The 26,511-nt window shown below is 46.5% G+C and overlaps 2 protein-coding genes across 2 annotated transcripts; one reads left to right on the top strand and one right to left on the bottom strand.

The window, feature by feature from the left end:
* Positions 1 to 7,443: 7,443 nt before the first annotated feature.
* On the top strand, positions 7,444 to 20,049 carry mmp23bb (matrix metallopeptidase 23bb). Its single transcript, XM_072462160.1, has 8 exons — positions 7,444 to 7,625; positions 9,746 to 9,834; positions 11,610 to 11,743; positions 12,637 to 12,804; positions 13,649 to 13,813; positions 17,982 to 18,092; positions 19,084 to 19,207; positions 19,850 to 20,049. Exons 1-8 carry the CDS (start codon positions 7,575 to 7,577, stop codon positions 20,028 to 20,030), a joined length of 1,023 nt encoding a protein of 340 aa, XP_072318261.1. The 5' UTR covers positions 7,444 to 7,574; the 3' UTR covers positions 20,031 to 20,049.
* Positions 20,050 to 22,878: 2,829 nt separating this feature from the next.
* serp1 (stress-associated endoplasmic reticulum protein 1) lies at positions 22,879 to 25,926 on the bottom strand. Its single transcript, XM_072462358.1, has 3 exons — positions 25,709 to 25,926; positions 23,836 to 23,905; positions 22,879 to 23,319 (listed from the first exon to the last, which is right to left on the bottom strand). Exons 1-3 carry the CDS (start codon positions 25,790 to 25,792, stop codon positions 23,279 to 23,281), a joined length of 195 nt encoding a protein of 64 aa, XP_072318459.1. The 5' UTR covers positions 25,793 to 25,926; the 3' UTR covers positions 22,879 to 23,278.
* Positions 25,927 to 26,511: the final 585 nt, after the last annotated feature.

Below are 26,511 nucleotides of genomic sequence, written 5' to 3'. Positions count from 1 at the left end.
ATTGTTGCAACGTCGGATGTTGATGATGGTGTACTCCTCCCTCGCCCCGCCCCTTCCACTCGCCCGCCCTGTTAAGTCACTCCCAAAACCAACTGACTGGTTAAACTTAACTCTGGTTTAACTTAACTCTGGTTTAATTTAACTTTGGTTTAACTTAACTCTGGTTTCATTTAACTTTGGTTTAACTTAACTCTGGTTTAACTTAACTCTGGTTTCATTTAACTCTGGTTTAACTTAACTCTGGTTTAACTTAACTCATCCACTATCCCTGTTTAACTACAACAGAATTCAGTCTGAGTGGAAATCGAACCATCGCTCGCTTAATACTTGACCTTTGACCTACAGAGGAGGTCATGCACTGACATAAACCATAATGTGAAGAATTTGTCTTTTTACTTCTGTTGCGACGCACAAGATGATGGTCATCTTTTTACCTCGAGTGGAATTCATAAAAGAGCCCCGGCCCCGCACACACATCTCCAGCCCCGCCCACACAGCAGTCCCGGCTCCGGCCGGAGGGGGCGAAATTGCTCCGGTTCCCCGCCGACATCTTACTTCCTGCGGATCCGAGAGGACGAGGCCGAGGTCCGGGGAGAGCGCGGACACAGCCCCGGAGAGGACACGCCCCGGGGCTGAAGCTGCACCGGGGACAGGCGTCGTGTTCGCCCGGACACAGGTTCCGGTCCCGGGGAAACGACCGTGAAACGTCCGCTGTGCGCACCGCCCCTCTGCTGCGGCTGCGCGGACCTGCGGACACGGACCCCGTCCACAGAACTACGCGCTGTGGCTTCAACCGCAGAGAACTGCAATAATACGGGTTTATATTAAGAGTTTCTAACGTTTACCGGGTCCGTTCTTCACCGTCTGTGATTCGGCTTCGGTGGAAATGGCGGATTCATCTTTATCTTACGGCTGTTTTCCGGTTTGTTTTCGTCTGAGACGTGAATAAGATTTAACAGAACGTTACGCTTACAGTAAAACCGAGTCTGATTTCAGGCGGAAAACACTATTGTGTCCGGGGAACGGTGCGTCTGACCCGGCCACACACACACCCGGACCCCGCGCCAGTCACGGTGTCTGCTCCTGATGGGTTCATGTTTTAGCTCTGGTTTAGTCCTGGTTTAGCTCTGGTTTAGCCCGATACGCCTTATTTCGTGGTTCATGTTTTGTTGATGAGGAGATACGTGCCTCCACAGAACGGCTCGGGAGTCGAACCCCAGACCTTTTTGTGGTGAGGCGAGAATGCTGCGACTGTGACGTCAGAGGATGAACAGTGACGTCACTGCTGTGCGGCTGTGGTTTTTTTAGGTTTTGATTTTTGTTTTTTTCCCTCACGACAAAATCAAAGCCTAAAGAAAACATAGAAGCACAGACTCCGCCCCCGGGTCACCAGACTCCGCCCACCACTTGGACGAGATTCAGATCGATAATGTTCCCCCTCCTTCCTTCCCCTTCTCCTTCCATTTTTTCCTCCCCCTCTTTCCTTCCTCCCCCCTTCTGTCCCTTTCCTCCCCCTCCTTCCTTCCCTTCCTCCCCCTCCTTCCCTTCCTCCCCCTTCCATATTTTCCTCCCCCTCTTTCCTCCTCTTCCTTCCTCCCCCTCCTTCCTTCCTCTTCCTCCCCCCCTTCCTTCCTTCCCTTCCTCCCCCTCGTTCTCATTTCTCTGGGCTGACGGTCTCTGTGTCTGTGGACTTTAGGACCCAGAGTCGGTTCGTTCAGAGTCGTTCCCTTGTCTCCGGTGGAATTGAATGGACTTTGAAAACACGGAGGAGCACCACATAATAGGGCTGGGTATAAGATAAGAAGGTCTTGTACCTCACGATACAATACGTATTCTGATACACAGAACTTGATACGATACACGTCCTGATTCATGGGTATCTTTTAAAATCGCTGTTAAAAGTTGAATAAAATTATGTTTTGATGAAGTAAAATAACCTCATGCATTTGAATTTCATGTTCTCTCTGTGTCTGTGTGATCTCCTCACTGTCCTCCAGAGGGCGCTGCTTCTGTCCGCAGGAGACGCCGCATCATCAGGAGTTCTCTTTAACTGTCAGATTGTAGATTTGACCTGGTTTAAGTAAACACGGGTGGAATACATATTGTAACTATCTTCATAAAGCGCCGGTGTATTATAGAAAATGATGACATTATGACGTCATCATTCTTCAACGTCGTAGATTTTAATTCATTTTGGTTCCTCCTGGTTCTCCGTGGTGTCTGTCTCTGTGTGTGTCTCCCTGAATGTCCTCAAACGTGTGTGTGTGTGTGTGTGTGTGTGTGTGTGTGTGAGAGAGATGAGTCCCAAACGCTGATGTCCTCGTCAGGTCAGACGTGCCTCGGCTCCAAAGCGCCGCATTAAAAACACACATTATGTAAAACAGACTTTTATGAGCTCAAGTTCTTACAGTTCCCTCTTGTTCTCACAGTTCCCTCATGTTCTCACAGTTCCCTCATGTTCTCACAGTTCCCTCATGTGCCCTCATGTTCTCACAGTTGCCTCGTGTTCTCAAAGTTCCCTCATGTTCTCACAGTTCCCTCATGTTCCCTCATGTTCTCGCAGTTCCCTCATGTTCTCACTGTTCCCTCATGTTCTCACAGTTCTCTCGTGTTCTCACAGTTCCCTCATGTTCTCACAGTTCCCTCATGTTCTCACTGTTCCCTCGTGTTCTCACAGTTCCCTCGTGTTCTCACAGTTCCCTCGTGTTCTCACAGTTCCCTCATGTGCCCTTGTGTTCTCACAGTTCCCTCATGTTCTCACAGTTCCCTCATGTTCTCACAGTTCCCTCGTGTTCTCACAGTTCCCTCATGTGCCCTCATGTTCTCACAGTTCCCTCGTGTTCTCACAGTTCCCTTGTGTTCTCACAGTTCCCTCATGTTCTCACAGTTCCCTCGTGTTCTCACAGTTCCCTCGTGTTCTCACAGTTCCCTCATGTTCTCACAGTTCCCTCATGTTCTCACAGTTCCCTCGTGTTCTCACAGTTCCCTCATGTGCCCTCATGTTCTCACAGTTCCCTCGTGTTCTCACAGTTCCCTTGTGTTCTCACAGTTCCCTCATGTTCTCACAGTTCCCTCGTGTTCTCACAGTTCCCTTGTGTTCTCACAGTTCCCTCATGTTCTCACAGTTCTCTCATGTTCTCACAGTTCCCTCATGTTCTCACAGTTCCCTCGTGTTCTCACAGTTCCCTCGTGTTCTCACAGTTCCCTCATGTTCCCTCATGTTCTCACAGTTCTCTCGTGTTCTCACAGTTCCCTCGTGTTCTCACAGTTCCCTCATGTGCCCTCATGTTCTCACAGTTCCCTCGTGTTCTCACAGTTCCCTTGTGTTCTCACAGTTCCCTCATGTTCTCACTGTTCCCTCGTGTTCTCACTGTGGCACTGTGTTTGAATCCTGTTCGTTTGAGGTCATCCTGTTTTGTTCTGGACCTGAGGCTCCAGTGTTTTCCCCTTACCTCTAGCCCCGCCCACATCCCTGTACTTTGTGTGACCGTTTGAGAAATGAAGACTCAGTGACATGTGGAGGAAGGACACGGGACGCTGGGACATTTGTCTAAGGACACGGGACGCTGGGACACTTGTCTAAGGACACGGGACGCTGGGACATGTGTCTAAGCACACGGGCTGGGACATTTGTCTAAGGACACAGGACACTGGGACATGTGTCTAAGCACATGGGGCGCTGGGACATTTGTCTAAGGACACGGAACGCTGGGACATTAGTCTAAGGACACGGGATGCTGGGACATTTGTCTAAACACACGGGATGCTGGGACATTAGTCTATGGACACGGGACACTGGAACATTTGTCTATGGACACGGGACCCTGGGACATTTGTCTATGGACACGGGACGCTGGGACATTTGTCTTAGGAAACGGGACGCTGGGACATTTGTCTAAGGACACAGGACGCTGGGACATTTGTCTGAGGACACGGGACGCTGGGACATTTGTCTTAGGAAACGGGACGCTGGGACATTTGTCTAAGGACACAGGACGCTGGGACATTTGTCTGAGGACACGGGACGCTGGGACATTTGGGATGAGAGTCTTCAGAGTTTCTCAGAACGTCGCAGTTTTTTAAAATGCAGACTTAATCCACTTAAAAACTGTTCGTGGAAAATGTCGCTCTGGAAGGCTCGTCTACTTTATTATACTTTAATATTAAATACCCAAGAAAAAAATATGAACTTGTTTTCAAAGGACAGACACAGAACTGGACCTGGTCCCAGTTCAGACTTGGTTCAGACCTGGTTCTTAGTTCAGTCCTTTCCTGTCCTGATGTGACGAAGGAGGAACAACAACTATAGACACTTTAAAATCATCAGAAAGTGTAGATCATGAAACATTAAATTATCTAAATACTAATGGTTTTAAGCCATTAAACCTTAACATTGTATTTGATGTGTGTAATATATCTGCAGATGAAAGTATCTATTAATATTATAAAGTAACTATTGTGTGCTCAACTAATCCGTGAATATTTGTCCAGTAAAACCTCAATTTCATCAAAAATGCAAAGTGTGTGTGGTAATGAGCCGTTAAATCTCCTGTAAACACAGTGAAATCCCGTGTTAAATGTGTCTTGAGAGCTGTTTCGGACACTAAACCGCTTTGTGTCATTCCCAGGTTAATCCCGGTTTCTTCAGTCAAGCCACTTTCTGTTTGAGTCGACACGTTTTGAAGGGCCCCTCGCTCCCTGGCTCCTGGGGGCCCGGTGGCAGTGACTGATGCCGGTTTAATTGCGGGGCTCTGATTGTGTGTCCGTCTTCCGTCGCTCGCCGCGGGTTTCCCACATCACGCATGAAAAGAGGGACGTCTCCACGGCAACCGGAAAACAGCGTCTCCACGGCAACAGACGTCACCGCGGCAACCACCGCCATCACCGGGACAAAAAAACCCCGCACCAGCCCCCCGACGGAGAGCGGCGCAAAACTGGGTCACAACGGATCCGTGTTGCGAGTCCGAGTCTGGCCAAAGTGTGTGGGGTTTTTTTGGAAACGCAGAGGAGCTTCGGGACGATGCCCGCCAGCGTTCGCCAGCAGGGGCCAGTGTTCTGAGCTAATGATAAATCTTATCTAAATCCTCCTGAATGACACTTTTTAATCCCGAGGTTGATCTGAGCGAGTCACAAAAAGACGTTTAGTACTTCCAGGTTTGTGTGTGTGAGGGGCGTGGCTAAAGCTAGCGTGCACAGGAACACTGTTGCCTCATTTCTTCTCTGCAAAGCCTCTACGCCGCTTTGAACCTCTCTTTAAGTCACGGTTTGGATCATGTCAGATGCATTATGACCTGGAAATATCATATTTTGGAGTGTCGTGCAGCGAAACAGGAAACGGCTGTTGCTAGCGTGCTTTGCTAGCTCTGTGTCGCTAAGGCTCGACATGTAAGTTAGACTCAGTAGAAACATGGCGCTTTAGCACGAGATCAAGTCAGAGTTTGGAGATTCTTTAGTGTTTCTCTGCTTTTTGCCTCTTGTTTTGGCCTGAGTCTGCGTTCTCTCTCTCGTCCAATCATCTGGCTGTGCTGTGAAGCTCCTCCCCCTGAGCTAAAGTCCACCTGGAGCCCAAGAGCCAGACCGCGTTGGGAGCCAGAACCTCTCAGGGGCCACTTTGGATCCAAGACACGGCCCAGACCAGAGACTTAAGACAGAGACACACTTTAGGACTGAACCAAGTGAACCAGTGGAAACGTGGCTTAACTTGTGCCTCTGTGCTTTAAATTTACATGTTTTGGACGCTGTGGGTCTGTGGCTCCTCGAGGTCAGGGGTCACGCAGAGGTCGCGCTGCAGTGGATTATGGGATTGCTCGGCCTCATTAACGACTTCCTGATGAACCAAACCTCATCATAATAGCAGCACAATGGGACAGTGGACAATGAGACCATTAGAGTTTATCACGCATTAATTTGCTCTTAGTGCTGCAGTCTGGCCTCATTTACATACATTTACATATTTAATCTGAGCCTTAATAACGCAAGGACACAGGATTAGAAAAGCAGATGGACAGAGTTTAGTTTGACTTTGGCTCGTCGCACCGTACACTGTCTTTTCTGGTCCACAGAGCCCGGGCTGGAACTGGCAACCCTCTTGTTACAGGGCGTTTCCCAGATTCATCAGCTCAATCAGAGAACAGAAAGTCATCAAATATTACCTTGAAAAACAGCACTTTTGACTATATTATTGAACTTATTAAATCAAAATTAAGATTTTAAGATTGAAACGCCCAATTCAAGAACAGCGGAAGAATCAGAAAATTAATCAATAAAGAACATGCAGCAGAACATGATCAGTCTGTTCTTGGAATGATTAAGATACTAAAAGGAGGAAAAAAACATCAAACACACGTGTATGAAGGTTATTTTGTTATTTTTCTAACATTTTTTTTTTACATCGAATTTTTTTTACATTGAATTTTAAAAAAAAAGTATTAATAAACAATGAATACTTTTACTAGATTCGATGTAAAAAAAATCGATGGAGAAAAAAAAGAAATTCTATGTAAAAAGAAAAATTCTATGTAAAAACAAATGTTATTCAATGTAAAAAAAACATCGACGTCATAACAAAATAATCGTAATAAAAACACAAAATAACCTTCATACACGTGCACAGTAGATCCATGGTCAGATCCATGGTCACGGCAGATCTGGGACCTGGAGGTCGGGAGGGGGCGGAGCTCTGGAGCTGTGAGGGTCGCGCGCGCACACACGCACTCTCACCTGAGCCCGCCCCCTTCACGAGCCTCTGCAGCGCGAGCTCCGAGTCCTTACTCCGGACTCTGGACCAGACCGGGACCGGACCTGCGCGGACTTTCTCTGCCCCAGCTCTGATCCAGGACCAAACCCGGACTAAACCAGGACTAAATCTGGACTAAACCAGGACTAAATCTGCACTAAACCAGGACTAAATCTGGACTAAACCAGGACTAAATCTGGACCAAACCTGGACTAAACCAGGACCAAACCCGGACTAAACCAGGACCAAACCAGGACTAAACCAGGACCAAACCAGGACCAAACCAGGACCAAACCAGGACCAAACCCGGACTAAACCAGGATTCTGCTCTTCCTTCGGACTTGCTTTTGACTCAGGGTCTTTGTGGATTTCTCTTGGGTCTGGTCCGGTTTGGAGCAGAGTCCGCGGTGACCCTGGTCTAACCCTGGTCCGTGTGTCCGGGTCTCTGTGTAGTTTTCCACACTTCTGCATCACTTGTGCAGTTTGACGCTCTCACGCCGCGTTGGTGCCGCTCTCACGCCGCGTTGGTGCCGCTCTCACGCCGCGTTGGTGCCGCTCTCACGCCGCGTTGGTGCCGCTCTCACGCCGCGTTGGTGCCGCTCTCACGCCGCGTTGGTGCCGCTCTCACGCCGCGTTGGTGCCGCTCTCACGCCGCGTTGGTGCCGCTTTTGATCCATTCGCTCAAGAAACTTGTCAAATCGTCAGATTTTTGCATCTTTTTATAATTTATTTTGAATTATTTCCCACCTTCTGGAGCGCGCGCGTGCACACACCTGCTGCGCGTGCGTGCGGGCGGTTGTCTCCTGTGATTGGCCACTGGTGAGGTCATGCTGACACCATGGCTCCGCCTTCGCTGCTGCTGCTGGTTGTCATGACGATCCCGGCTCAGGTAAACTCACCTGAAGTGTCCGGGGCAGGTCCGGAACCAAATGTAAAAGATGAAAGACATTTAAGTTATTGTTTTCTGAAAGTCTTAAATTATCTGTGATTTAATCTGTTTTGAATGTGAAGCTTTGGTTTGTTCTCAGTTTGTTGTCACAGCTGCACAATATGTCATAAAAGTATTGATACTGCAGTATTCTCTGGCACATTCATCACTTAAACTACAAAATAAATATATTGCATTAACACCAAATAACGATACAGTTTTTAAAATTATTTAACATAATCCTTGATGTTTGGTTTTGATGGAATAAAACTGAAATTATAGTGTCAAATAAATACTGCAAAAATATCAATATCACAGTCACAAAGTAATTGACGAGACGGAACCTTAATTCATCATTTTATTTTATTTATACAAGAAAAACACAATGAGAAAAGTTCACCAAATAAAAAACAAACAAACAAACACAGGATAAAACTAATAGAGCCTTAAAACAGACAAAAGACAGAGCTGGAAAGAGCAGTGTGTACTTTGTGTGTACTTTGTGTGTACTTGTACTTCGGCGCGGCGGTGAATATTTGACACGTGTGCGGCAGATTTTTTACAGAATCTTCAAAGAAACTCAAACAGGAAGAAGTGGCACATGTGGATCTGATTTGGACCAGACTGAACCGGACCAGTTACAATCTGGAGAGTTTCATCCAGAATTAAAACTATTAAAAGTGAAACAGAAACAGAAATGTTTAGTTTAATCTCCCAAAAAGAGAATAAAGTGATAATTCTGCTTCATTTTATGTTTTGTGCCACATTTGAACCTCAACAACACATTTACACACACCCTCCAGTGGCCCCTTTTGTCCCTGTGGTTCCTGTGGGTCCCTTGGGTCCTGTGGTCTCTGTGGTTCCTGTGGGTCCCTTGGGTCTTGTAGTCTCTGTGGTTCCTGTGGGTCCCTTGGGTCCTGTTGTCTCTGTGGTTCCTGTGGGTTCCTGTGGGTCCCTTGGTTCCTGTAGTCTCTGTGGTTCCTGTGGGTCCCTTGGTTCCTGTAGTCTCTGTGGTTCCTTGGTTCCTGTAGTCTCTGTGGTTCCTGTGGGTTCCTTGGTTCCTGTAGTCTCTGTGGTTCCTGTGGGTCCCTTGGTTCCTGTAGTCTCTGTGGTTCCTGTGGGTCCCTTGGGTCCTGTTGTCTCTGTGGTTCCTGTGGGTCCCTTGGGTCCTGTGGTCTCTGTGGTTACTGTGAGTCCCTTGGGTCCTGTAGTCTCTGTGGTTTCTGTGGGTTCCTTGGTTCCTGTAGTCGCTGTGGTTCCTGTGGGTCCCTTGGTTCCTGTAGTCTCTGTGGGTCCCTTGGTTCCTGTAGTCTCTGTGGTTCCTGTGGGTCCCTTGGGTCCTGTTGTCTCTGTGGTTCCTGTGGGTTCCTGTGGGTCCCTTGGGTCCTGTTGTCTCTGTGGTTCCTGTGGGTTCCTGTGGGTCCCTTGGTTCCTGTAGTCTCTGTGGGTCCCTTGGTTCCTGTAGTCTCTGTGGTTCCTGTGGGTCCCTTGGGTCCTGTTGTCTCTGTGGTTCCTGTGGGTTCCTGTGGGTCCCTTGGGTCCTGTGGTCTCTGTGGTTACTGTGAGTCCCTAGGGTCCTGTAGTCTCTGTGGTATCTGTAGTCTCTGTGGTTCCTGTGGGTCCCTTGGTTCCTGTAGTCTCTGTGGTTCCTGTGGGTCCCTTGGTTCCTGTAGTCTCTGTGGTTCCTGTGGGTTCCTTGGTTTCTGTAGTCGCTGTGGTTCCTGTGGGTTCCTTGGTTCCTGTAGTCTCTGTGGTTCCCTTGGTTTCTGTAGTCGCTGTGGTTCCTGTGGGTTCCTTGGTTTCTGTAGTCGCTGTGGTTCCTGTGGGTTCCTTGGTTTCTGTAGTCGCTGTGGTTCCTGTGGTCCCTTGGTTCCTGTAGTCTCTGTGGTTCCCTTGGTTCCTGTAGTCTCTGTGGTTCCTGTGGGTCCCTTGGTTCCTGTAGTCTCTGTGGTTCCTGTGGCTCCCTTCGTTCCTGTAGTCTCTGTGGTTCCTGTGGGTCCTGTAGTTTCTGTGGTTCCTGTGGGTCCCTTGGTTCCTGTGGTCCCTGTGGTTCCTGCCTCATGTCCTTTGTGTTTCTTCAGGTGCTGAGTTCAGAAACGCTCCAAAGAATCCAACGTTACGCCATCAACCCCCTGGGATTCAAGTGGGACCATCACAACCTCACCTACAGGTCTGGACCAGGACTGGACCAGGACTAAACCTGGACTGGACCAGGACTAGACCAGAACTAGACCAGGACTGGACCAGGACTAAACCAGGACTGAACCAGGTCTGAACCAGGACTAAACCAGGACTAAACCAGGACTAGACCAGGACTAGACCAGGACTAGACCAGGACTAGACCAGGACTAGACCAGGACTAGACCAGGACTGGACCAGGACTAAACCAGGACTGGACCAGGACTGGACCAGGACTAGACCAGGACTAGACCAGGACTAGACCAGGACTAGACCAGGACTAGACCAGGACTAGACCAGGACTGGACTAGGACTGGACCAGGACTAAACCAGGACTAAACCAGGACTGGACCGGGATAAAAGACACACTTAGTCCTTTCCTTTTTGCAACTTTTAAATGGGAACTTAATAAAACTCCTCCCCTCCTTGTGTGAAAGAGGACATCATATCTCTGATATCTAAAGAGGGGAAGGAGCGACTGGACTGTGCCTCATAGAGACTATTTCTGTTCTGAATGTGGACTATCGTTTATACACCTCAATTATGTCCAAAAGAATGGAACAAATCCTCCCAAACTTGATCCACAAAGATCAGGCAGGATTCATGAGCAAACGACAAACACAAGACAACACAAGACGATCCTTACACAGAATGAGACAAATACAAAACAACAAAACAACAAAACAAAGCTGTAATATTTAGTCTGGACGCTGAAAAGGCTTTTGTTTCTATTCATATTTAAAGTGCTAAACAAGTTTCAGGCCTTTAACCAGATTGTCAAATCAAAGTCCCTGGTCTCTGGTCTGTCTCTGGTCTGTCCCTGGTCTCTGGTCTGTCTCTAGTCTCTGGTCTAAACCTGCTCTCTGCTCTGTCCCTGGTCTCTGCTCTGTCCCTGGTCTCTGGTCTAAACCTGGTCTCTGGTCTAAACCTGGTCTCTGGTCTAAACCTGGTCTCTGGTCTGTCCCTGGTCTCTGGTCTGTCCCTGGTCTCTGGTCTGTCCCTGGTCTCTGGTCTAAACCTGGTCTCTGGTCTAAACCTGGTCTCTGGTCTGTCCCTGGTCTCGGGTCTAAACCTGGTCTCTGCTCGGTCCCTGGTCTGTCCTTGGTCTCTGCTCGGTCCCTGGTCCCTGGTCTCTGGTCTGTCTCTGGTCTCTCTCTGGTCTCTGGTCTAAACCTGGTCTCTGGTCTGTCCCTGGTCTCTGGTCTGTCCCTGGTCTCTGGTCTAAACCTGGTCTCTGGTCTAAACCTGGTCTCTGGTCTGTCCCTGGTCTCGGGTCTAAACCTGGTCTCTGCTCGGTCCCTGGTCTGTCCTTGGTCTCTGCTCGGTCCCTGGTCCCTGGTCTCTGGTCTGTCTCTGGTCTCTCTCTGGTCTCTGGTCTAAACCTGGTCTCTGGTCTGTCCCTGGTCTCTGGTCTGTCCCTGGTCTCTGGTCTGTCTCTGGTCTGTCTCTGGTCTCTGGTCGGTCTCTGGTCTAAACCTGGTCTCTGGTCTAAACCTGGTCTCTGGTCTAAACCTGGTCTGTCCCTGGTCTCTGGTCTGTCTCTGGTCTGTCCCTGGTCTCTGGTCTGTCTCTGGTCTGTCCCTGGCCTCTGGTCTAAACCTGGTCTCTGGTCTGTCTCTGGTCTGTCCCTGGTCTCTGGTCTAAACCTGGTCTCTGGTCTGTCTCTGGTCTGTCCCTGGCCTCTGGTCTAAACCTGGTCTCTGGTCTGTCTCTGGTCTGTCCCTGGTCTCTGGTCTAAACCTGGTCTCTGGTCTGTCCCTGGTCCAGGATCGTGGCCTTCCCTCGGACTCTGACCCCTGAAGACACTCGCAAAGCTCTGAGTTTGGCCTTCACCAAATGGAGCGACGTTTCACCGCTGAGTTTCACCGAAGTCGAGGACGAGCCTGCCGACATCACCATAGGTACGGCCAATCAGAGCGCTCCATTCTGCCGCCCACATCACCATAGGCACGGCCAATCAGAGCGCTCGTCCTGACAGAGAAGATGTTGAACTTTGAGCCAGTTTTTGTTTCATGTGGATCGGCGCAGTAATTACAGAGATGATTAGAAAAACATAAGATAAGATAAGATAATCCTTTATTGTCCCACATGGGGAAATTTCATTAAAAACTGGTGACATTTTAGTGACGTTTCAGTGATGTTTTGTGGACGTCTCCGTGATGTTTCAGTGATGTTTAGTTATGTTTCATTGCTCTTTTAGTGATGTTTCAGTTATGCTTAAGTAATGTTTCAGTGATGCTTTAGTGATGTTTCAGTGATGCTTTAGTGATGTTTTAGAGATGTTTCAGTGAGGTTTCAGTGAGGTTTCAGTGATGTTTTAGAGATGTTTTAGAGATGTTTTAGTGAGGTTTCAGTGAGGTTTCAGTGATGTTTTAGAGATGTTTCAGTGAGATTTCAGTAAGGTTTCAGTGATGTTTCAATGATGTTCAGGGATGTTTCAGTGATGTTTCAGGAATATTTCAGTGATGTTGCAATGATGTTTCAGTGATGTTCAATGATGTTTCAGTGATGTTTCAGTGATGCTTTAGTGATGTTTCAGTGATGTTTCAATGATGTTTCAGTGATGTTTCAGGGATATTTCAGTGATGTTCAGCAATGTTTCAGTGATGCTTCAGTGATGTTTCAGTGATGCTTTAGTGATGTTTCCGTGGTATTTCAGTGATATTTCAGTGATGCTTTAGTGATGATTCAGATATTTTTCAGTGATGTTTCGGTGATGTTTCGGTGATGTTTCGGTGATGTTTCGGTGATGTTTCAGTGATGTTTCAGTGATGTTTCAGCAATGTTTCTCCAGGTTTCTACACCTTTAACCACACAGACTGCTGGGTGTCTCCGCTGCACCCGTGTTTCGATGGTCTGAACGGGGAACTGGCTCATGCCTTTCTGCCGCCGCGAGGCGACATTCACTTTGACAACCATGAGTTCTGGATCCTCGGCAAGTCCCGCTTCAGCTGGAGACAAGGTACTGGTCTGCAGGGGGTCTGCAGGGGGTCTGCAGGGGGTCTACAGGGGGTCTGCAGGGGGTCTGCAGGGGGTCTGCAGGGGGTCTACAGGGGGTCTGCAGGGGGTCTGCAGGAGGTCTTCACAGTCTACAGGGGTCTGCAGGGGGTCTACAGGGGGTCTACAGGAGGTCTTCACAGTCTACAGGGGGTCTGCAGGGGGTCTACAGGGGGTCTGCAGGGGGTCTACAGGGGGTCTGCAGGGGGTCTGCAGGAGGTCTTCACAGTCTACAGGGGTCTGCAGGAGGGTCTACAGGGGGTCTACATGGGGTCTGCAGGAGGTCTTCACAGTCTACAGGGGTCTGCAGGGGTCTACAGGGGGTCTGCAGGGGGTCTACAGGAGGTCTTCACAGTCTACAGGGGTCTGCAGGGGGTCTACAGGGGGTCTGCAGGGGGTCTGCAGGAGGTCTTCACAGTCTGCAGGGGGTCTACAGGGGGTCTGCAGGGGGTCTACAGGGGGTCTGCAGGAGGTCTTCACAGTCTACAGGGGTCTGCAGGGGTCTGCAGGGGGTCTACAGGGGGTCTGCAGGGGGTCTCCACCGGTCTACAGGGGGTCTTTACAGGGTCTCAACCGGTCTACAGGGGGTCTTCACAGGGTCTCAACCGGTCTACAGGGGGTCTGCAGGGGATCTACACAGTCTGCATGGGGTCTTCACAGTCTGCAGGGGGTCTTCACAGGGTTTCAACCGGTCTGTAGGGGGTCGGGGGTCTTCACAGGGTCTTGAGCCGGTCTACAGGGGGTCGAAAGTGGGTCTGTAGAGGGTTTTCACAGGGTCTTGAGCCGGATCATAACCAGTCTCTCCTCAGGTCTGTGGCTGAACGACCTGGTGCAGGTTGCGGCTCATGAGATCGGACACGCTCTGGGTTTGTGGCACTCTCGTGACCCACAGTCTCTGATGCACCCGAACGCCACGTACACGGGTCAAAGGAGCGTGGGCCAGGACGATGTGTGGGGCATCCGGCGACTTTACGGTGAGACACACACTGTAACTGAAACACCACGTTCTGATGGAGAAACACCACCTTCTGATGGAGAAACACCACGTTCTGATGGAGAAACACCACCTTCTGATGGAGAAACACCACCTTCTGATGGAGAAACACCATGTTTTGATGGAGAAACACCACCTTCTGATGGAGAAACAAATCAAATCAATTTATTTTTGTAAGGCCCAAAATCACAACAACAGTTGCCTCTGAGGGCCACAGGGAGAAATGAATCAACAATGTCTGTGGTGGCGATGGAGTCAGACAATGTCTGTGGTGGCGAGGGAGTCAGACAATGTCTGTGTGGCGAGGGACGATGTCCCAGGGTCCTCTGTCCTTAGACTCTCCTTCTCGGCCAGGAAAAACTACAAAAAAAACCTCTTTGGGAAAAAAGCGTAGAAACCTGGAGGAGTTCCAGTGAAGGAGAGATCCGACTCTCACAGACGGACAGACGGACACGAGGGAGACTGGAGCTGGACCCACTCTTCAGGCAGATGAGGGACCGACTGAGGCGAACTGGACCCACTCTTCAGGCAGATGAGGGACCGACTGAGGCGAACTGGAGCCACTCTTTAGGCAGATGAGGGACCGTTTGAGTCGAGCTGGACCCACTCTTCAGGCAGATGAGGGACCGTCTGAGTCGAGCTGGACCCACTCCTCAGGCAGATGAGGGACCGTCGGAGTCGAACTGGGGCCACTTTTCAGGCAGATGAGGGACCGTCCACACGGGGCAGGGACCACTTCACCAGGAGAGGGGCATCTGGGTCCACAGGTCCTCAGGAGTGAAAGAAAGAAAAAGAAGGCGGTGAACAGTTTGCAAGTGGAATTAAAAAATAAATATTGTTTGATAGCATAAGTAGTCAGAAGAAGAAGAGGATAGTGCTCAAGCTGCCATACTTCCCCCAGCATAGTTACTCCTAGGGCAGCGTAGCTAAAGCTGTGGGTTTATGTTTCTGTTCCTAACTAGTCTGACCATAAGCAATTTCGAAGAGGAACGTTTTAAGCCTGGACTTAAATGAGAGACTGTGTCAGCATATTTAACATGGGTCGGGAGTTGATTCCATAACACAGGAGCTTGGTAGCTAAACGCTCTACCTCCTACAGTACTTTTAGAGACTCTTGGGACCACCAGAAGGCCAGAATTCTGAGAGCGAAGAGCTCTGTTTGGATGATATGGTTCTATAGCATCTTTGAGGTAGGATGGGGCCATGTCATTTATGGCTTTGTAGGTCAAGAGTAGAATTTTAAATTTGATTCTAAACTGGACGGGGAGCCAGTGAAGAGACTTCAGCACCGGCGTAATGTGCTCTCTTCTTTTTGTTCCTGTTAGTAATCTTGCTGCTGCATTTTGAACCAGTTGAAAGCTTTTTATGGAGCTTTTAGGACACGCTGCAAGCAGGGAGTTACAGTAGTCTAATCTAGTCGTTACAAATGCATGGATAAGTTTTTCGGCATCACTTTTAGGCAGGATTCTTCTGATTTTGGCTATGTTGCGCAAATGGAAATAGGCTGTTTTACAAGCTTGATTTATATGAGCTTTAAATGAGAGCTCCTGGTCAAATAAGACTCCAAGGTTTCTTACAGTAGAACTGGAGGCTACACTAACATTGTCCAGTGTGACTATCTGCTCAGATAGAGAGTCTCGTAGATGCTTAGGGCCAAGCACAATGACCTCGGTTTTTTCAGGGTTAAGAAGCAGGTAGTTTAGTGTCATCCAGGTTTTTATCTCCTTCACACAAGCACTAAGTCTGTCTACTTGATCGCTCTGATCAGGTTTCATTGATAAATACAGCTGAGTGTCATCTGCATAGCAGTGGAAGTTAATGTCATGCTTTCTGATAATGTTGCCTAATGGCAGCATATAAAGAGTAAACAGAATTGGACCGAGTACCGAACCCTGTGGCACACCGTAAATTACTTTAGAGCATGGTGAGGAGCTCTGGTTTACATTAACAAATTGGTACCTATCAGATAAATAGGATTTAAACCAGCTGAGGGCTGTTCCTCCAACACCTACATCACATTCTAACCTCTGCAGTAGAATGTTGTGGTTGATGGTGTCAAACGCTGCGCTGAGGTCCAACAGAACCAGGATTGAGACCAGTCCATCGTCAGCGGCTAATAACAAATCATTTGTGACTTTAACTAGTGCAGTTTCAGTGCTGTGGTGGGCTCTGAACCCTGCTGTGGTGGGCTCTGAACCCTGACTGGAAAACTTCAAATAAGTTATTGTCCTGCAGGTGGCGACAAAGCTGTTTTACTACAACTTTTTCAAGGATTTTAGAGATGAAGGGAAGATTTGAAATAGGTCTGTAGTTTACCAATAGGTCGGGATCTAGATTAGGCTTTTTCAGAAGAGGTTTAATGACTGCATGTTTGAAGGACTGTGGAACATAGCCACTTTCGAGTGAAGTATTTATTATATTAAGAATAGGGTCTATAATTAGGGGGAGAATGTCTTTGAGGAGTCTGCTTGGAATGGGGTCTAGGACACAAGTTGAGCTTTTAGAGGACATAATGGCTGAAGTTATCTCTGCTTGATCAACAGCTGTGAACCTTTCTAAGTTTACAGGTGAATTTATATGGGACGTTAGATTTACAGCTTGGGCTAGTTCAGGGCTAATAGCGGGGGTAATTTCATCTAATTTATCTCTGATTGTTTTTATTTTATTGTTAAAAAATAGGAGGAACTCATCAGAGCTGAGTGTAGCTGGGATTGAGGGCTCTACTGCACTGTGACAGTTTGTTAGCCTAGCTACAGTGCTGAAAAGGAATTTAGTGTTACTTTTGTTGACTTCTATTAGATTTGAATAATATCTGGTTTGGGCCTTACGCAGTGCCTGCTTATAGGACAGCAGGCAGCTTTTCCATGCTTTTAGGGATTCTTCGGTGTGAGAGCGACGAAATAATCCCTCTAACTTTCTAACTCTTTGTTTATGTGAACGCAGTTCTTGGTTGTACCATGGGGAGGCGCGCTTTGGCCTAATGACCTTCTGTTTTAACGGCGCTACAACGTCAAGAGCAGACTTCAGAGAATTCATGGTCAAGTCGACACATTGATCACTTATACTGGGACTAAAACTGTTCTCAGCAGGATCACATGACATGTCACTGAATATTGGCTCTATTATTTCTTTGAATTTTAAGATAGATTTTTCAGATATTGTCCTTTTCATTATAACTTTATTTTGTGGGACTGGATGATCTTTAAGAATAAACTGAAAGGTAATTAGGAAATGATCTGACAATATAGGGTTTTGAGGGAGGACAATGAGGTCACTAATCTCTGTTCCATACGTTAGGACAAGATCCAGAGTGTTCTTGTGAGTGTGAGTCGGTTTATTTACATTCTGAGTGAAACCAATGCTGTCTAACAAGGCGCTGAAGGCATTACTGAGAGAGTCATCACTCATATTCACGTGGATATTAAAGTCTCCAGCTATAACTATTTTATCCCAGGCTAACACTAAGTTTGATATAAAGTCAGAAAACTCTGTTAAAAACTCTGAGTAGGGACCAGGGGGTCGGTAGATAACTATGAACAAAACTCCTTTTTGGTTTTTCATATTTGGACATGTGATTGACAGCATAAGGCTTTCAAATGAGTGAAATGCATTGTTTGGAGAAACACCACGTTTTGATGGAGAAACACCATGTTTTGATGGAGAAACACCACGTTCTGATGGAGAAACACCACCTTCTGATGGAGAAACACCACGTTTTGATGGAGAAACACCACCTTCTGATGGAGAAACACCACGTTTTGATGGAGAAACACCACCTTCTGATGGAGAAACACCACGTTCTGATGGAGAAACACCACCTTCTGATGGAGAAACACCACGTTCTGATGGAGAAACACCACCTTCTGATGGAGAAACACCACGTTTTGATGGAGAAACACCACCTTCTGATGGAGAAACACCACGTTCTGATGGAGAAACACCACGTTTTGATGGAGAAACACCACGTTTTGATGGAGAAACACCACCTTCTGATGGAGAAACACCACGTTTTGACGGAGGAACGCCACGTTCTGAGGGAGAAACACCACGTTCTGATGGAGAAACACCACGTTTTGATGGAGAAACACCACCTTCTGATGGAGAAACATGACATTAAAAACACCACATTAAAAACACGTGTGTTTCAGGTTGTCTGGATAAGAAGCGAGTGTGTGATCCTTGGGCTCGACTGGGATTCTGTGAACGACGCAAATCCTTCATGAAAAAGAACTGTCCTCTGCGCTGTGACTTCTGCTACGGTAAATATCATATTTATACTAACACTACATTGTCCGGATGTAACCTGAGTCTCCGTGAGGACCCTGAGGATCAACATGATTGTTATAAATATAATATAAATTTGACGAGTCAGTTTTCAAATGTATAAAAACAGAACAAAAAAGAACACAGGAAAGACACACCTTCACTCCGTTAGCCGGTACCATTCCGAGTTAGCACTGATGCACTTTCAATGGGAGCGTTAGCATTAGCGTTAGCATTAGCCTCCAAACATCACAAACCAGGAAAAAGCAGGAAGTACTTGAGTGAGGATAACACCAGAGCCGAGCTATAAACAACCACGACTAAGAGTTTACTGTAGATTATACTGTTAGCCATTAGTGCTGAAATTAGCATACATGCTAACAACCTGCTAACAACCGCGTAATTAACCTTTTTTAAATCTAACGTGTTTCTGGACAAAAAGCAACAAAAACATAATCTGAACTCGTAGGTTGTTATTTTGCTTCCTCGTTAAACTGTATAAAACATTATGTCCAGTGACGGCCGAAGGGTTTATAATCTGTAAAGAGAAAATATTGTCTGTGCTCTGATCCGTGTTCTGATCCGTGTTCTGATCCGTGTTCTGTTCCGTGTTCTGATCCATGTTCTGTTCCGTGTTCTGATCCATGTTCTGTTCCGTGTTCTGATCCATGTTCTGTTCCGTGTTCTGATCCATGTTCTGTTCCGTGTTCTGATCCATGTTCTGTTCCGTGTTCTGATCCATGTTCTGTTCCGTGTTCTGATCCGTGTTCTGTTCCGTGTGCTGATCCGTGTTCTGATCCGTGTTCTGATCCATGTTCTGTTCCGTGTTCTGATCCATGTTCTGTTCCGTGTTCTGATCCATGTTCTGTTCCGTGTTCTGATCCATGTTCTGTTCCGTGTTCTGATCCGTGTTCTGATCCGTGTTCTGTTCCGTGTGCTGATCCGTGTTCTGATCCGTGTTCTGATCCGTGTTCTGATCCGTGTCAGAGCCGCAGTCCGAGTCCACCCCGACCCCCCCGACTCCAAACCTGAAGGTGAAGACGGTTCCCAGAGGAAAAGTTGTCGGCTTCAGGTGTGGAACCAAGAACATGAGGAACTACCCCAAGATCAGGTACTAAACCAGGTCTAAACCAGGTCTAAACCAGGTCTAAACCAGGACTAAACCAGGTCTAAACCAGGACTAAACCAGGACTAAACCCGGTCCAAACCAGGACTAAACCAGGTCTAAACCAGAACTAAACCAGGACTAAACCCGGTCTAAACCCGGTCTAAACCAGGTCTAAACCAGGTCTAAACCAGGTCTAAACCAGGTCTAAACCAGGACTAAACCAGGACTAAACCAGGACTAAACCCGGTCCAAACCAGGACTAAACCATGTCTAAACCAGGACTAAACCAGGACTAAACCAGGACTAAACCCGGTCTAAACCAGGACTAAACCAGGACTAAACCAGGACTAAACCAGGACTAAACCAGGGCTAAACCAGGACTAAACCAGGACTAAACCAGGTCTAAACCAGGTCTAAACTAGGGCTAAACTAGGGCTAAACTAGGGCTAAACCGGGACTAAACCGGGACTAAACCGGGACTAAACCGGGACTAAACCGGGTCTAAACCAGGTCTAAACCAGGTCTAAACCAGGTCTAAACCAGGTCTAAACTAGGTCTAAACTAGGTCTAAACCAGGGCTAAACCGGGACTAAACCGGGACTAAACCGGGACTAAACCGGGACTAAACCAGGTCTCTGTCCACAGCTGGTTTAAAGATGGGGAGCAGATCCTGGGTTCAGTCCCGGGTCACATTGTGATGAAAGGTCGTGACCTGAGGATCGTCGCCAACGAGTTCAACGAAGGAACTTACACCTGCAGAGTCCATCGCCATGGCAACACCGTATCCGCCTCCTCCTGGTACATCCGGGTCAAGAACCAGGACTGAACCAGGGCCTGGTCAGGACCTGGTTGAGTTCTGAAGTCCGACTGAGGCGTAATAAAAACCTCCACGAGAGACTCATTTGTGTTTATTTGTGTTTCTGATCCGGATGAAGACGAGGGGCCACATACTTGTGCTGTTTCCCGACGACCAAACTTTTATTCATCTGTAACTGACACAAGAGTTTACTGAGGGGCCTCACAGGGGCCTCTTCAGGGGCCCGCACTCACACACCAGGGCTCTGCTTCCACTGGAGCGGCTCATCATTATTTAGTAAAACATTTCTACTGAAAACTGAGAAGATCTAAATATGTGTCTGAGGCTTCTGGAGAGAGAGTATGAATAAAGTGTGTTATTGATGAAAATGGGAAATAGTTTATTCATGCTGAGGATTCTGCTGAGGTCAACGTCTGTGACCTCATGTGACCCCGATACAACCTGCTGCGGCCAATCAGAGCTCAGCAAAACAACAACAACAACATGGACATCCTGCTCCGACACTGCACTGCAAAAGTCCAAAATCAGAAGAATTACGTTTTTTGTTTCAGTTGATTTTGACTGTGCCGCTGCGTCAGAGGAAAGGTTTAGGGCCCCGCAGCAAACGGGGCCCCAAAGGGAGTACACCAGAGAGAAAGATCTACTTTAACACAGGGAACAACATTAAACACACATTTGAACAACTGGTTTAGACTGTTTAGACCTGGTTTTGGACCTGGTTTAGACTTGTTTTTTTATGACCTGGTTTTTGACCTGGTTTAGACTTGGTTTTTGACCTGGTTTAGACTTGGTTTAGACCTGGTTTGGACCTGGTTTAGACTTTTGTTTAGACCTGGTTTAGACTCTTGTTTAGACCTGGTTTAGACTGTGGTTTAGACCTGGTTTAGACTCTTGTTTAGACCTGGTTTGGACCTGGTTTAGACCTGGTTTAGACTCTTGTTTAGACCTGGTTTAGGACCTGGTTTAGACTTGGTTTAGACCTGGTTTAGACTCTTGTTTAGACCTGGTTTAGACTGTGGTTTAGACCTGGTTTAGACTCTTGTTTAGACCTGGTTTGGACCTGGTTTAGACCTGGTTTAGACCTGGTTTAGACTCTTGTTTAGACCTGGTTTGGACCTGGTTTAGGACCTGGTTTAGACTTGGTTTAGACCTGGTTTTGACCTGGTTTAGACTTGGTTTAGACCTGGTTTTGGACCTGGTTTGAACCTGGTTTAGACCTTGTTTAGTCCTGGTGCTGCAGCTCCCTCTTGTGGTTGTGCTTTTTTATACTTTATTGTCAGATTATTTGATCGTTGCTCTGGAGACGGATCATGTCATAGTTTTATTTCTTAATTTGAGAGTTATAAACTTAATCCTTGAAACTCATGTGTGTCATTGATTATGAAAACACTGTAGTTGTATTTGTCTAATTTTAATGTTTGTCTGGATAAACCGGGATAAACACTCTAAACCACACGAAAAAACCTTTATAACAAAGACAATGGCATTATCAAAACAAAACATCAAAAAAGAATAAACCATTTCAGATTTTCATATGAATAACACACAAACACAGGAAATGTAGTTCTAATAGAATCTGACTGTGCAGTTTATAGAGCTTAAATAATGACCCACAGGTTGTTCTTTTGGGTGTTTTCATCATTTGAGTAAGTCTCCTTTAAAATGGAACTAAAACAGTCTCATTCTCTTCATGTTTTATACAAGCCTATCCAGCACTGCCAACGTTTTATTGATAATTTTACGGAGATGTTTCAGTCGTATGCACAAACTTTAATGGTCTGATCAATACAGGTGATTTCAATGTGCATGTTAACGCTGCACGTGAACAGATTCTCGTGTTGTTCTGTCAGAATGGTGTTGACTTGAGTTTGGTGCAGGAGCAGTGGCGGCTGGTGGTACAAATTATAGGGGGGGCTATTTGACATTACCGTGTTTTTGTTTTTTTTTTTAACATTGACTGTATGGATACATATCTTAAATACACATATACAACTGAATTAATGAAGTAAACACACTTTATTTCCAGTTTGTTAATGATAAGTTAGAAGTTAAGCGATGCTTAGCGTTAGCCTTATGCAAGTAATAACTAAAAAAACCTGCGTGTTTGTAGTCATGGTGACGTAGCATGGGGTTCGACAGATCACATGTGTCGGCTCGGATTGATACGAAATCAGCCGCTTTCAACACAAATAAACCCAGCAGCTCAATCTGAGTCGTTTTGGACGTACCTTTTGTCACAGACGTCTGTAGATGCAGTTTTAAGACGTAAACACGGAAAACACGGCATGTGTGGCACTTCCGCGTAGGCGCGCGCACATGTCTGTGTCTCTTGTGTAAAAAGCGTAGCTCCATGGCATAACTACTACGTTCAAAAGGGCGCTTTCTGGAGCGCCCCAAAGTCGCTATTTTCCTATGGAGAAAACCATAGTGACGTAGTCACTTTTGATTGTGATTTGATTGGCTAATAATCCCCATTGATTTTCTATGGGGCTCTGGGGCGCTTTTCAACACGGCTACATAGAAAAGTGATGCAGACTGCGCCTGGCAACAGACCACGCGCCGCGCTAACAAAATTTACATCTATATCTATTTATATACATTATTATTTTACACATTTACACGAATAAGAATATAAGATATTTTTGAATAAATGATATTGTTTTTAGACACAAAAGAAATTGACTTAGTTGGCAGATTGACAGAGGGGCGGCGCCCCAGCGCCCTTAATGGACCAGCCTCTGCTGTGCAGGAGCCACTTTCAGGCCTGATCTTTACGTTTCTGCTGGAGGAAAATGCATCTGGTTAGAGTTGTTCACGTTTAAACTGTGTGAGATGTTTTGTAAAAGAAGTCAAAAAAGCGTTTTCACTTTTTTATTAACAATTACCACAAAATATTTTAACTTCCAAATCACAGACGTGTTTTTGCCGTAAACTCGCCCGAGTTTGAATGGACTTTATACATATGAGGGAATGATCAGAATATTGCTCTTCAATGCAAAAAGTACCAATCTGGTCCAGACCCGGTCCTGGTCCAGACCCTGGTCTGGGTCCGTGGTCCAGATCCAGACCGGGTCCTTGGTCCAGATCCAGACCGGGTCCGTGGTCCAGGTGTGGTCTCGGTTTGGTCCATCTTTAGTCCTTCCTTGGTCTTGGTTCAGTTCTGGTTTTGACGATGTCAGAGGTCAGAGTTCGAGAAGGGGGCATGGCCGAAGCTCCCGTCCATCACAGCTTTGGCCCTGCCCCGAGTGTTGCCGTGATTACATGCCCATCCTGATGCTCTGGATGATCTGGAAAATGGCTGCAAAAAAAGAGACAGAAGAAAGAAACACATCAAAAAGAGATAAAGAAGTCCTGGTCCAAGTCCTGGTCCAAGTCCTGGTCCAAGTCCTGGTCCAAGTCCTGGTCCAAGTCCTGGTCCAAGTCCTGGTCCAAGTCCTGAGGTTTGAGCAGGTGTTTATCAGTCAGACTTTGGCCTGTCACTCTGACCGCGCTCAGTGCAGAGCTGTGTGTTTGTCAAGCCCTGCAGTGGGCACCCTGTGCTCGGGCCCACGTTGCCGTGGGCACCCTGTGCTCGGGCCCACGTTGCCGTGGGCACCCTGTGCTCGGGCCCACGTTGCCGTGGGCACCCTGTGCTCGGGCCCACGTTGCCGTGGGCACCCTGTGCTCGGGCCCAGCCGGGATTAGGCTGTTTTACATATTAATGATTAGAATAAAACTCAAAATATAATATTACTTTACATCTAAACAGCTGTAGGTCATATTAAAGCCAATAATCCCAATGATGTGGTGAGTTTGAAGGTGTTTTTGTTCTGACCTGATCCACAGACGACGAAGATGAAGAGTGCGAGCAGCCAAGGCCCCACCCCTTTGTCCTCCAGAATCCTCTGTCAACACACAACATTCACATTACAGCCACGGAGCTGCAGGGGGCGCTCTTTCAGGGCCGGTTTAGTCCCAACGCCTCATTTACATTTGAATACAGATCATTAAATGAATATTCGGGTTCTTGGTGGTTCCAGTTCTTTTGTTGAACCAGTTTGAGGAATTCCACTGAAACTGTGGTCATGAGCCAAAAGCACCATTATGTAACTTTCACCTTTAGTTTCATGTCCATTTGATCAGACTGTGATTTATGATTTTAACCCAGAATTTAATAGGAATCACAGAAAAATGAGCTGAATGATTTGTCACGTTTTGTGATTTTACACCTGAAACAGTCTTTAATATGGCGTTGTTCTGGTTGTGTTTTTACACCATGAAACAGTTAATGTGACGTTGTTCTGGTTGTGTTTTTACACCATGAAACAGTTGTTAATGTGACGTTGTTCTGGTTGTGTTTTTACACCATGAAACAGTTGTTAATGTGACGTTGTTCTGGTTGTGTTTTTACACCATGAAACAGCCGTTAACGTGGCGTTGTTCTGGTTGTGTTTTTACACCTGAAACAGTCGTTAATGTGACGTTCTGGTTGTGTTTTTACACCTGAAACAGACGTTAATGTGGCGTTGTTCTGGTTGTGTTTTTACACCTGAAACAGTCGTTAATGTGACGTTCTGGTTGTGTTTTTACACCTGAAACAGTCGTTAATGTGACGTTCTGGTTGTGTTTTTACACCTGAAACAGACGTTAATGTGGCGTTGTTCTGGTTGTGTTTTTACACCTGAAACGGATGTTAATGTCACGTTGTTCTGTTTTTTTTGCCGTGTTTGCTCTGAACATCAGGATCCGGACTTTGGTTTGAACTAATCTGTAAAAAAACGCGGCTTCTTCTTAAACGATAATGTCACACCGTTTATACGTTTATTTACAGGTTTATTTACGTTTACAGGCGAAGGCAAAAGTGATAAACGACTAACACGATTTACAGTTTTGTCCGACTTACGATGCATGAAATAACCTTTGAACAGATCGCGTTTTATCAAAATAGTCGGTAATATTTCAGTCTTAAAATGAAAATGACTAAATAAATTGCAACACTGCTGTAAAAAAGATGAAAAAGTCGTTTGAACTAAATAAAAATGACTTTGTGAGATTTAACTCACATAAAGTTGACAAACTCGTTTTTTAAATCGTTAAATTAAAACACATCGGTTTCGTGTTTATTAATAATTCGTAAAAAGTGAGTCACGTGGTTTACTTATTTGGAAACATCTGTCCGGCGGGAGCTAAAGTCGACGTGGCTTTGACCGACTTTTCACGCAGCTTCAACCAACGCACAAAATTCAAAATAAAAAACAAAATCGATCAAAACGATTCGATTTTATGCAGTTTTGTCCCCGTGACGTTTCCAGACGTAATGAAACAGTAACGACTCATCCCTGGATTCGGACCAGTTCGTGAAGGTTCGGAACGACGTCAATTGGACCTTTTAACCGTCTACAAACCGAATAATATGTTCGATCCTTCGCACAGTGGACTATTTAAACAGACTTTTAAATCGTATTTCTTGAGCTTTAACCGGTTTCAGACGGACACCGATCCGTGCGGGGGGAAGAACACCGGGACAGTTCTCCCGGTACCGACGCGTCTGAGCCACTTTCACACACTTCCCCGCGAGTCTGGCGGAACAAAAACGCGATCGCGACCCGGTTCGGACACCTCGGAACGCACGGTAAGTCAGCAGATCGCCCGGTCGCGGTTGTTTTTTCTCGCGGACTTTAAAAACGCGTGTGCCGCCGCCGCCTCACCGTGGACTTGGTGACGTTCCCGCGCTGCGTGATGTTCTTGCTGTGCTTCTCGTTCGCCATGCGGATCCGCTGCTTGGCCACCATCTTGTCTGCTCCGGTTCGGCTCGGTTCTGGCTCGGTTTCGGCGCTGTTTTTCGGGTCCCGGTGGAAGGCAGGGGGAAGTGGGGACACGACTCGGTTGTCTACGTACTCAAAAGGCCGGGATTCCGCCTCCCGGGTCCGGGCGGAGCCTCGCGCGGAGACGCCCAGAGACGCGCACTTCCGGGTCAAGCTGCGGAGGAAGAGCCAAGGTGTTTCCGGTCTGGACCAGGACTGTGAAGGTTATTTTGTGTTTTTATTACGAAAAAAAAAAATTGAATCGAATCGAATTTTTTTTTTAATCGAACTAAAAAAAAAAATCGTACCGGATTCGATATAAAATAAATAAATTCGAAAAAAAAAAATCATTATAAAAACAACAAAATAACCTCCATACGTTGTTTTTTTACATCGATTTTTTGTACATCGAATTAATTTTATTTTTTTACATCGAATAAAAAAAAAAATACATCAAAAAACATTTTTGGACTGTATTTTTTTTCTACATCGAATGTATTTTTTTTTTTTTACATCAAGTACATTTTTCTTGACATTGAATTTTTTTTTTACATCAATGTGGAGTCTGAGTGGATTTTTGTGACTATTTTTTCATAATTTCCTCAATTTTTACAAGAGGAATACAACAGGAGCTTTACAATAACGTCTGTAAAAAAGACTGTAGCGGGTAAACTCATGAAACGTTTTACATTATAAAATTTTTAACC

The sequence above is a fragment of the Eucyclogobius newberryi genome, unplaced genomic scaffold (genome assembly GCF_026437365.1).
Source record: "Eucyclogobius newberryi isolate DKJ021-1_F unplaced genomic scaffold, fEucNew1.0.hap1 SCAF_10, whole genome shotgun sequence".
Taxonomy (NCBI): domain Eukaryota; kingdom Metazoa; phylum Chordata; class Actinopteri; order Gobiiformes; family Gobiidae; genus Eucyclogobius; species Eucyclogobius newberryi.
The sequence above is the reverse complement of the archived record's forward strand: the minus strand, read 5'-3'. Positions and strand labels throughout refer to the sequence as shown.